The following is an 11,808-nucleotide window of genomic DNA, read 5'->3' on the forward strand; positions in this document are numbered from 1 at the left end:
CACACAGATTCCTGGCCTCCTCTGGAGATGCCATCTATAAAGTAATGGCTGCTGAGCCCAACTGCATGTACGCAAACAAGACATGCGATCCTGAGGTAAGTCCCCTTTCTAAGTATCCTGCAGACATACACAGAAACTCTGGTGTGGAGTACCCCCGATTTGTATATATAGTCGTTTATTATCACAACCTCCCTCCCAGACTTTCAACAAGACCAACGTGTCCAAGACGTGCCCGGGCGCCCAGTGTACATTTGCGTTCTACGGCGGGGAGACGCCCTACCACCGCTACCTCTTCATCCTCCAGCTGTCCAACCTGCTCATCTTCCTGTGGCTGGTCAACTTTATCATCGCCCTGGGCCAGTGTACCCTGGCTGGGGCCTTCGCCTCCTACTACTGGGCCCGGAGGAAGCCCCAGGACATCCCCACCTGCCCCCTGTTTTCTTCATTTAGCAGGGCCATACGGTAAGGAGCCTTCCGTACCATTCTGCCAGTTCGTTTCACTATGACTCAGCGATTGTTTGAGAACGTTTTTTAGGTGTTTGGAGCGTTTGGGAGGTTCTGATTTTTTTTTCATGATGGACTGACTAAAGATGTGTGTGTGGCTGGGTTACAGGTATCACACTGGCTCGCTGGCATTTGGTGCTCTGATTCTGGCCCTGGTTCAGATGGCTCGACTTATCCTGGAGTATCTAGATTCAAAACTCAAAGGTGAGTTCGGCTTCATCTAGTCGTGGATGTGACTCTGTGGAGTAACTCATCACTAATGGTCGGTGGTCTGTGTTCAGGTGCCAGTAATGTGGCAGCACGCTTCCTGCTCTGCTGCCTCAAATGCTGTTTCTGGTGTCTAGAGCGCTTCATCAAATTCATGAACAGAAATGCTTACATTATGGTGAGTAGTGTGATGTGTGTCTATATGTATTGATATTATTACATGGTTTTGATCTGTGTTAATCAATCAATCAATCAAATTTTATTTGTCACATACACATGGTTAGCAGATGTTAATGCGAGTGTAGCGAAATGCTTGTGCTTCTAGTTCCGACAATGCAGTGATAACCAACAAGTAATCTAACTAACAATTCCAAAACTACTGTCTTATACACAGTGTAAGGGGATAAAGAATATGTACATAAGGATATATGAATGAGTGATGGTACAGAGCAGCATACAGTAGATGGTATCGAGTACAGTATATACATATGAGATGAGTATGTAGACAAAGTAAACAAAGTGGCATAGTTAAAGTGGCTAGTGATACATGTATTACATAAGGATGCAGTCGATAATGTAGAGTACAGTATATACGTATGCATATGAGATGAATAATGTAGGGTAAGTAACATTATATAAGGTAGCATTGTTTAAAGTGGCTAGTGATATATTTACATCATTTCCCATCAATTCCCATTATTAAAGTGGCTGGAGTTAAAGTGGCTAATCGCTGCATATGTAGCAACTGTATCAAGGGTAGATTAGCTACGGTGTATACTATAACTCAATATGGTCCCATGGTCTGTGGGTTCCCTCTAGATTGCAATATATGGGAAGTGCTTCTGCACATCAGCTCGAGATGCCTTCTGCCTATTGATGAGAAACGTAGTAAGGTAAGGCCCTCTGAAGCCAGGGGTTGGATTATTAGGCTACCCAGTGTTGGCTGGCACTTCACTGGGGTAACCTTACTGGGTTCACCCCTTTTTCCTGCAGGGTGGCGGTGCTGGACAGAGTGACAGACTTCCTACTGTTCCTGGGGAAAGTGCTAATAGCAGGGAGTGTAGGTGAGTCATTGCAAAAAAACATATATTTATTCTTGTGACTACGTAATCATCCTTTTAGGATTAACAGTTGATATTTTATTTGACTGCAATCAGTCAAAAGTCACGTTTTAAAGTCTAAATAAACGATGAAGCATATCTGTGGGTTTTTCAACAAGCTCTCACAGTTTCATGTCAGAATTAGATGTTCATCCATGTTTCTCAAACGTCGAATTTCAAAGTTGTACCAAATGTTGAATTTCAAGTGTTTAAGGCTAAGTTTAGGCATGAACTCCCAATTCTTAAGGTTAGTCATTTACTCTGAATGATTAAGTTAATAGTTATCGCTGGATTCAAACTTACAACCTTTGGAATCAAAGGTAGATGCTTACCGAAACCTACTTTAAGGTAACAGCGCTCACTGGTGCCACCTAGTGGCCAGTTTCCACATAAACTCCCGACGTCCTCATGGATGGACGTCGAATACTGAATTGTATCACAGGTGACCTGGCTGGGGTATTTACAATGTTGTGTTTTTTGTGTGTTGCAGGCGTCATAGCCTTCTTTTTCTTCACACACAAAATACCAATTGTTCAGGAAGATGTGCCGTCCTTGCATTACTACTGGGTACCTCTACTGGTAAGATACAACAATATAGAAAGGGTATAGAAATGGATACATCCTACATTCAGCTGGGTATTGATGGTGTAGTATCATGTCTTCTCATTGGCAGACGGTGATATTCGGGTCCTATTTGATCGCTCATGGATTCTTCAGCGTCTATGCAATGTGTGTGGACACGCTGTTTCTGTGTTTCTGTAAGTAAAGCCTACGTATTGTTCTTCATAGACGTGCTTCCAAAACACTGTGGTGTTGGTTTTTGATTCATTTCCATTTTAAATCAAAAATAACATCTGAAGGAATACACCTGCTCTTATCCTTGGATATTCAGTCGATCCCAATATCAACGCTTTGACCTTCTTCTTTGTTTTACACCGTGGCTGTTCTCTTGCTTTGCTTCACGTTCTATCTCAGCACCTCTAATCCCTCTCGCTCATCTCCTTTCCACCTCTCCCTTCCTCCTGTATTCCTTTCTCCACTCCTCCCATACACCCCTCCAGGTGAGGACTTGGAGAGGAACGACGGGAGCCCTGAGAAACCCTTCCTCATGTCTGCTGAGCTGCACAGTATTCTGAGAAAAACTGAGCACCACTGAGGAATGCAACACTCTCTCCTAAAAACTAATAGCTTTACTTCTTCCAAGTTATTTAGCATGCTTTAAACTGAACAGAGGTCAACTCTGGCTACCTACACTATGCTGTCTATCAGCTAACAAGGAGATATCAGTCCCTGATGGAGAATGAGACCACTGACTGTGACTTTTGCAACTCAGAAACTTTGAAAGTCTTCAGAACTAACATTGACCGATTTTGAGAGACTCATACGAACACTAACATTGACTATGACATGTGTGATCATTAGAATAACTGTTAGACCTAGAGAATCGAACAATGAGACTAATAGTGTGGCCATTAGACTTTGCTACTGCCTTACCTCAAGACTCGGGACTGACAGGCAGGAACTATTTTGGAACAAGTTCAGGTCAGACTTCACACTGTGACTTGTGCTGATACTGAAATCAACGTGTAACTCTCTGGTCCAGCGAGAGAGAGAAACACTTCTGGTTTGCTCCAAACAGATCAGAGGCTATGCATATCCAACATGCAGTGCACTACTGTATCATCCCTAGCATCATTATTAGTCCTCAGCAGCTGTACTGTAACTGCAGTTTACATGGACGATTGCCCTTACTGCAAAAACAATCACGCCATGAACTTCATTATTTAGAACAAAAGGAACCTTTTGGATGCAGCAGACTGACATAACTCTAAATTGTGGTCAGACTAATACTTGTTCTGCAGACTTTTAGCTAAATCAACCAGTTGATTTATGCTACTCAAAGTCAATATTGGATACTAATGGAGTTCCAAATATTCAGCCACGAAAGGTTAAGGAACAACAGTGTCAAGGACAATCATGATTAAATTCTGCCCTATATCCCACTACTGCAGAAAACAGTGCAGTTTGCAGTCAAAACCTGCATCTGTGATGACCTTTACACCCACACATGGGCTCATGTAATGTATAGCACGGGTAGCCTACATTATGTGTGATACCCTACATGTACAGTACCAGTCAAAAGTTTGGACATACCTACTCATTCCAGGGCTTTTCTTTATTTTTTTACTGTTTTCTACATTGTAGAATAGTGAAGACATCAAAACTATGAAATAACACATATGGAATCATGTAGTAACCAAAAAAAGTGTAAAATAACTCCAAATATATTTTCTGTTTGAGATTCTTCAAAGTAGCTACCCTTTGCATACTCTCAACCAGCTTAATGAGGTAGTCACCTGGAATTCATTTCAATTAACAGGTGTGCCTTTTTAAAAGTTAATTTGTGACAGTTGTGTTGTGACAGGGTAGGGGGGGTATACAGAAGATAGCCCTATTTGGTAAAAGACACCATCCATATTATGGTAAGATCAGCTTAAATAAGCAAAGACACATTTCAAGAATAAAAGCGTCAGCTAAATGGCATATATTATTATTATATAAGAACTTTGAAAGTTTCTTCAAGTGCAGGCGCAACAACCATCAAGTGCTGTGATGAAACTGGCTCTCATGAAGACCGCCCCCGGAAAGACCCAGAGTTACCTCTGCTGCAGAGGATAAGTTCATTAGCGTTACCAGCCCCAGAAATCAGCAATTAACTGCACCTCAGATTGTACCTCACAGAGTTCAAGTAACAGACACATCTCAATGAACTATTCAGAGATTTTTTTCAACAGGACAATGACCCAAAACACACCTCCAGGCTGTGTAAGGGCTATTTGACCAAGGAGTGTGATGGAGCATCAGATGACCTGGCCTCCACAATCACTCAACCTCAACCCAATTAAAACATGTTGATTGGTTTAACACTTTTTTTGGTTTCTACATGATTCTGTGTTATTTCATAGTTTCGATGTCTTCACTATTATTCGACAATGTAGAAAATTTGGAAAATAAATTTTAAAAACTTGAATAAGTAGGTGTGACCAAACTCGACTAATACTGTATGTATGGGGGGGCTAGCAGTTTCAAATAAGGGCTCCTGTATATCTAATATGCTCCTCCCCTGCTGTATGAATAGTGAATAGACTTCAAACCTGATGTTTCACTTAACTCAACCAGAGCTCAGGATTTGAAGGCATGTCATCTCTTGGTCTTTATGGGATGTCCTTACAACTGAATGGTGTTACTTCCTGGCCAATGGACTGCTTTCCATAAGCCATACATATACTGTATGTTGTCTGATAGGAAAGCCTGCGAGCAAAATAATTCCTATGCCTAGTTTTGGCTGATGTTTGGTGGATTAGTTGTCTGAAGTTATTTTCTTTTTACCTTGATCACTGTGGCTCTGGCAAATACTTGGTGTGTCAGTGTCACTGCAATGAAGACCCATACAAAAACAAATGCAGTTCTGTTAGTTGAGCATAAGGTGTTATGACAACTGCAGGTTCTAGTTAGCGTGCCTAGCTAGTGGAAAATTTAGGTTTTTACTTTAGGCTAAACATTTTAGACTCCTGACAATGGAAGGATGTCAAAGCCATTTGCCGAATTTGTACGGTGAGTGGTACAGATGAAAAAAGTGCTACATTTTTAATATTGTCAATTACTTGTACATGCTCTTTTCTACATTTTGGGATCCGTATTTAATGTATTTTTCATTTGGGATTTTCTTTTGTAAGATGTTGTCAATGAACGTGAAGTGACTTCAATAAATAAAACACATTTGAATAGTTCCATGTGCCACAATGCAATTACACCATTAAAAGTGTACAAGCATGACACAAATCCACAGCTATTGCAGCTATGACCTTTTTTTTACACTGAACCATAAATCCCAAATACCAGTCTATTCTCCCTCAGTTTCAGTTAGTCTTTTCCACTCTTATTCCAGTGCTGGATCAAGAGTACAATGATGGTTCAGCCGCTCGACCCTACTACAATACCAGCACTCTGAGGATGCTCCGCAGACGCCGGACGAAAAGACAGACAAGAGAGAAAAAGATTCAGAAGACTGAAACGACAAGGGACTAAAGGCAAGAGGATGAGTCTCAATGTTTTAATGGCATTCTTGCCCATGGGCATGTGCCAGTGCCCATGCGAAATAGTCTACCAGCAACAGAAATGTGACTTTTAGGCTCAACAAAGACCATTCAATCAGTTAAAATGTGAAGTGTGTCAAATGGCATTATGATCCTCATGGACATCAGAACAAGCATCTAGTAAAGTCCAGTCCCTCATTGTCAGCAGTGATCATATGGCTTTTATTCAGTATTTCTTCACAGCCATCAAAAACAGAGCTCAGCTATATATCAGCGACAAAATAGAAACTTAATAGATCAAATCATTTCATTACTTTAAACAAAGTGCTGTCACATGCAAATAAATTAAATATGAAATTTCATAACCAATATAGATACTATATATATATATATATATTAACAAAAAGTTTAGAAATCAACCTCCTTATTTTACATTAAATTCTGACCATTGGATCTCCTTCGATAAACCCTCAAATAATTTAATGTAGGTGCCCCACACCCTTTGATGGACGGTGAGTGTCGCTCCACAGCATTCTGACCGGGTTCTGCAGGGGGTGGAATATAACGATCAGGCATGGCTGATTGGCAGCTGTGTCATGGAATGGGACATAATAGGCTGGAACACCAGTGAGGATGGAGAGTGCACTGAAGAACACAAACATGCTATTGTTAGTCCAAAATCCATTATTGGTTATAGTAATATTGATACACTACTCATTATTGTGATTTCAAATATTGTGACTTCAGATCTTTGCACTGATTTCTAAAACAAAATTAGATGTCACTCATGATACACAAGACATGTAAAAATATGAACCTGTGATCTCCAAGTGCCGACTTTGCTCACCATCCATGTATGTGTGCAGTGCAGTAAGCATGGGCGTGTGCATGGGTGTGTCTGTTGGTATGTAAGCTGTGTACTGGAGATCATCCAGGGGTGGCGGAGAGAGCCTGGACTGCTGTAGCGATGACATTGCTGTGGACGACATGTGGTGGTTGGGGCTCACGTGCTTCTTATGACGAGCTCTGCAGTTCTGGAACCAAACCTGGAGATGGAACAGGGGTGGGTTAAGCTTTCTTAGTAATTTCAGGGACACCTAATTATTTGACTAGGCTAAAATGTTAGCGCGCTAACCTGGATGACCCTGCGACTGAGACCAGTCCTCTCTGCCAGTTTCTGGAGGGTCTGAGCATCCGGGTTGTTGTCCTGAGCAAACTGAGCCTGCATCACCTGACAGACAAGATGCAGAGAATGCAAGATGCACACATGAATATTGATCTTGGTATGGTTTTGGCACTTCTACATTTTAGGCATTTAGCAGACACTTATCCAGAACAACTTACACAGTTGGTACATTCATCTTAAGATCGCTAGGTTGGACAACCACATACCACAGGCATAGAAAGTACATTTTTCCTCTAAGTACAGTATCTATCAGCAGAGTGAGCGCTTGGGGCGTGTAAAGTGCAATTCCAAAAATGCATGTCAGTGGTTTCTGGTGGAACAGAAAAGTAAAAAATAATCCATGATGTTCACCTGTAGCTGGTCTGCAGTGAAGCTAGTGCGAGCCCTCTTAGTTGGTTTGGCCTGGGACCCTTCTTGCTCTAACGGTAGGGCTCCCTCTACATTCACACCTTTTCCTGTAAGGACATGTGACCACAGACATTCAGTTATCAATGAATGTTTCAAAAGAACAAGCTTCAAATATATTGCTACATCATCAATGTGTTTGAAAAAGGCCTGTGTACAGTCTGAATATTGTACAATAAACACCTTCTCAAAATACAGGCCTTCCTGTTCTTTCTATGCACCCTTAATGTTGCTTACCACTTTCCATGGCCTGTTTCAGGTTGTCCAGCATGCAGTCGTAGTGGATGCGGCACAGCACCCTCTCCTCCACCAGGGCAAACTCTTCCCCCGTGGAAAGCTGGCGCTTGCAGGAGAAGCAGGCAAAGCAGGCCAGGTGGTAGGTGTTGCCCTTCGCCCTCCTTACCCAGTCGTTGGAGTGGATGTTCCTGCCACAGCGGGCGCAGCGAGTTCCATACTTCCTGTGAGAAAGTTGGGTTGTATTTTTTAACATGACACCGATATGTTTGTAGTTTACAGTAAACTACATAATGCAACACATTTGTATTATACAATTTTGCATGATAGGGCAAAATACATTCGAGCCTACTAATAATGTAGAACTGGGGAATGCAAATATTCTATATAGCAACTCTTATAAACTTGTATACGTTATGAAAAGTTAGATGTAAAATACATGTTCAAATTGAAGATTTAAACCTTTGTTCTCAAACAAATTGTAGGCTGAGGTGGTGCATGGCCTCATAGGGCCCAAGGTAATGTCAACACTTAATTCTAAGAATCAATATTTTTTATTTAAACAGGCTTAAGATAAACAATCTGAGGCCATATAATTACCTGAAGTAGTCGAGTTTGCAGAAAACCTCTCTCTCTTTGATGTAACAACTGACATGCCTTCCAAGAGGAGTTTGGCACACGCTGCACGAGAGGCACTTCACGTGCCAGCACAAGTTGTTCACCTGAAATGTAGCCATAACAGTCCAACCTCAAACATTTATTCAACCGAAATAGTAGCTTCATCTACAGTTTCAGTACACGAAAGGCAATTATGAATATCTTTCAATGTCAGCGAAATGTTTAATATTTTTTTAAATATCTGAACTGAAATGTAATTTATTTGGGCTAACTTAACAAATAGGTCAATGTCAAACTTTCCTCTCAGTTGAAAATATGACTACTGTAGGCCTATTAGTTTATGGACGTGGGACAACAATTTAACATAATACTTTTATTGGTTGAATAGGCCTAATAATGCCTGTCAACTTACCTTGAGCAGGTATTTGTCAACTATCTCCGAACCACAACTTGCACAAAGGCTTTTCCCCAGAGAGGCTGATGCCATCGTCTGCAGTGTCGAGGATGACGACAAAGACGATGACGGTGAATATGACTCGTCTTCAAAAATGTCTTCTGAGGTGCCCTGGATATAAAATGGAATAAATGAAAGTCAAATAAAACGTACAAAATATATTCCATGTGTAAACTACGGACAAAAATGTGTGTTTGACAAAATGTGGCCTAACAGTTTGGAAGTTGTCATAATTTCCACTGAAGGTTTTACGCATACTGAAATAGGCGTACAAGTAAAAGTAGGAATCACAGGTAGCCCATGTTCTGAGTGTCGGAAGATGGCCCTACACATCTCTCCCTAGGTATAGTGAGGGGTCAAAAGAAATTGGAGCAAAATAAGCTACCATGTCGAATAATAAACATTTACAAACCAAATTGCACGATTCTTGAGAAAAATGTTATAGCCTACTTCAAGCATTTTTCGCAAAAGGATGGTTCACGTTACCAACTCATCCGTTTCCGATGTCAAATTAGTTGTCTGCAGGAGGGCAATTCTCAAAGTGAAATTTAAGATATATATATATATTTTTTTTTAAGCCTTAATGGCCAAATCAAATAAACAAAATGTTTGCTGACTTGGCCATTAGCGCCATTGCAGCCCTCTTCAAACCAACGTGCGATCACCCCGCGGCTGTCACAGCTGCAGGGGTTTATTTTTGATTAATAAACGTACACTCCCTCAGGTAATGAATTAACTGATTTGTGCCCAGAAAACTAATATAAAATGATGTCGTTAACTTGGAACCGAATCATAGCCTATCGGTTTGGAGTAACCACAATTCGGTCCAATTATAGGTCGTTTAAACTAGTGGTAATAGCAAGAAATTAAGAAAAATACTCTCAAAACACGATGAATGCTCCGATACTTTATTTTGCCAATATTGAACATAGGCTTACCGTGCTGTTGGAAATTGAGTTGAACCCATTTTCAATATCGTCCACCTTGGAGCAAGCCAACATTAGTTCACTTTTCCAATACATTACTTGTAGTCCTAAAACAAATCGACCAGGAGAATAATCCGATATAGTCCAGTGTCAGAGGCTGCTGCACCAACCATGCTCCACTGAAAGCGGTCTTCACATTACTGAGGGTGTAGCTTTTTCCCTCTCCATTTTCATTATGACGGTCTTGGCCGCACCTCCTTTACCACATGCCCGCCTTGTAGTGGATATGACATGTTATCCATAGGGCAAGTATTTCGATGTAACCTTTGATCTTTTGGTGGGGGACATATGCAACAATCTTCCTGGATAAAACGCTCGTGATTAATTCCCATTTCACAGTAGGCTACACGCGGATCCAATGCCAAACGTAAAAAGAAATTGGAACAAAATTTAACAGTCCATTTAGGCCTGGTGTATGTCTTACAGCTACTACTGTAGCCAAATGTTTGCAACCTTAGTTTCAGAAAAGAAAGAACTCGTACAGCCGCAATCATTTCTTTTTTAATCTACCCCATTAGGACTAACCGGTGGCATCTGGGCAGAAAGCAACGGACAGCACCCAATTTTGTCTTATTGTATCCCAGCTGAGTTCAGTATCGTTATTGCTACCTGCAGCTGATTATGATGGTGGTAGTAGTTCAATGAACAATGGGCCCTATAATTGCTAAATACAAGCAGGTTTGTGAAACCTCTAATATTTAAAAATAATTTCTTGTTTGCCCATTATTTCTTTTGGCATTGTACGCACAAAGCATGAGTTAAACCTGATAGGCGTGGGGACCCTTTTCAATTGGAAAAGCATTATAACAATGATCATAATGCAACTCTTAAAAGTTATGCGATGTATGGCTCACTATAGCAATTCTTTACCTTCCCTGTTTTACTGAAATTGTATTATTTTGCTCTAAATTAATTTTTCAGCACGTCTCTTTCATTTTTTCGTTTTCATAATACAAATGCATGCTAATTCTAGTATAGTGGTGCTCATTTGCTATAATAGCCAGCATAATATTTAATAATTACTTGTATTGCCGTTGAGTTTTGCTAACTGTGATAGCCTTGTGCTAACATTTATGCCTGTATTAACGTTTTATTTGTTTTTACAAAGTTCGTTTCTTGTTTTGTTTTTATAAGAGAGCAGCTGACCACTTTTGACTTTGTGCGCGTGACATCAGCTCTGACACATACACACAGTGGATTTTTTTTATCATCACCGTTGAAAATATTTTATTAAAGTATTTTGTAAATGTTATCCTTTCTTTAAAATATATGTATTTATTTGTTATCAGCAATGACATTCTTCCAGATAGTCCTCGTTTAAACGTGCCAATTACATTCATACAAATGCTTTTTATTATTATTATAGCTACATAATTTTGAAATGATAATTTGATAAATCCTACTTACAACCCATTTTTTCCAAAGTGCAAGAAATCGATTTCTTGTAATGGAAAAATATGACGATACATAATTATTATTAGATTCACCGTTCCTAGAATATGGAATTATCACATTTCACGAGCAGACAGAACCATTTAAACCTTTCTCTGGGCTACCACTGAAACTCACTGAATCTGATCAAATGAACGGTATGCTTATTATAATGTGCACATTTTTATACTTCGTTTTTGAGTGTGTGATTGACAATATCAGCCTCTTCATCTTTGTTTTTCTCCCTATGCGGGAATTTCATAAAAACCCACAACCGTTCAAAATATCAACTTTCAGACGCTTGGGAAAAGCGTTTTTTTTGTAACATAATTACAAAGACAAGTAAACCACTCAGATTTAAATCCTTCGCCAGTGATTTTCACCATTTAAAAAACCTAATTGACCCACTTCACAACGTTATTTCCAAATGTTTTCCCCTAAGCAGTTAATGGGAAAGCATGGGGGTTAGGCAATATGGACACAGACGTCCAACAATTCATGTCCATCACAGGTATGATGACAAACATATGTAAATTGAGTCCCTCATAATACTGGCTCACATTTTAGCTCTTTCCATAGAAGCCCA

General features: G+C 40.2%; 2 protein-coding genes across 4 annotated transcripts in view; one reads left to right on the forward strand and one right to left on the reverse strand.

Moving 5' to 3' along the window:
• slc44a5a (solute carrier family 44 member 5a) overlaps nucleotides 1–5,962 on the forward strand; it is a 109,693-nt gene extending 103,731 nt beyond the window's left edge. Inside the window, exons 14-22 of one of the 2 annotated variants that reach the window (XM_035800237.2) lie at nucleotides 8–95; nucleotides 200–462; nucleotides 614–708; nucleotides 786–889; nucleotides 1,531–1,604; nucleotides 1,705–1,775; nucleotides 2,302–2,390; nucleotides 2,485–2,569; nucleotides 5,761–5,962. In XM_035800237.2, the coding sequence (XP_035656130.1) occupies nucleotides 8–95; nucleotides 200–462; nucleotides 614–708; nucleotides 786–889; nucleotides 1,531–1,604; nucleotides 1,705–1,775; nucleotides 2,302–2,390; nucleotides 2,485–2,569; nucleotides 5,761–5,900 (1,009 nt within the window). In that variant the 3' untranslated portion in view covers nucleotides 5,901–5,962. Of the gene's footprint in view, nucleotides 1–7; nucleotides 96–199; nucleotides 463–613; nucleotides 709–785; nucleotides 890–1,530; nucleotides 1,605–1,704; nucleotides 1,776–2,301; nucleotides 2,391–2,484; nucleotides 2,570–2,872; nucleotides 5,602–5,760 lie in introns of those variants that run through there. The other variant, XM_035800238.2, reaches the window with a different exon arrangement.
• A 196-nt stretch (nucleotides 5,963–6,158) lies between these two features.
• On the reverse strand, nucleotides 6,159–10,268 carry LOC118402217 (LIM/homeobox protein Lhx8-like). 2 transcript variants are annotated; one of them, XM_035800239.2, is made up of 8 exons: nucleotides 9,744–10,268; nucleotides 8,764–8,916; nucleotides 8,334–8,455; nucleotides 7,737–7,957; nucleotides 7,446–7,549; nucleotides 7,044–7,139; nucleotides 6,726–6,954; nucleotides 6,159–6,553 (listed from the first exon to the last, which is right to left on the reverse strand). In XM_035800239.2, the coding sequence occupies exons 1-8, from the start codon at nucleotides 9,825–9,827 to the stop codon at nucleotides 6,477–6,479; spliced, it is 1,086 nt and encodes a 361-aa protein (XP_035656132.1). In that variant the 5' UTR covers nucleotides 9,828–10,268; the 3' UTR covers nucleotides 6,159–6,476. The 2 variants fall into 2 exon arrangements, with proteins under 2 accessions (XP_035656132.1, XP_035656133.1); XM_035800240.2 differs by having other exon boundaries at nucleotides 6,161–6,553; nucleotides 6,756–6,954; nucleotides 9,744–10,266.
• Nucleotides 10,269–11,808: the final 1,540 nt, after the last annotated feature.

This window comes from Oncorhynchus keta, chromosome 23 (assembly GCF_023373465.1).
Source record: "Oncorhynchus keta strain PuntledgeMale-10-30-2019 chromosome 23, Oket_V2, whole genome shotgun sequence".
NCBI lineage: Eukaryota > Metazoa > Chordata > Actinopteri > Salmoniformes > Salmonidae > Oncorhynchus > Oncorhynchus keta.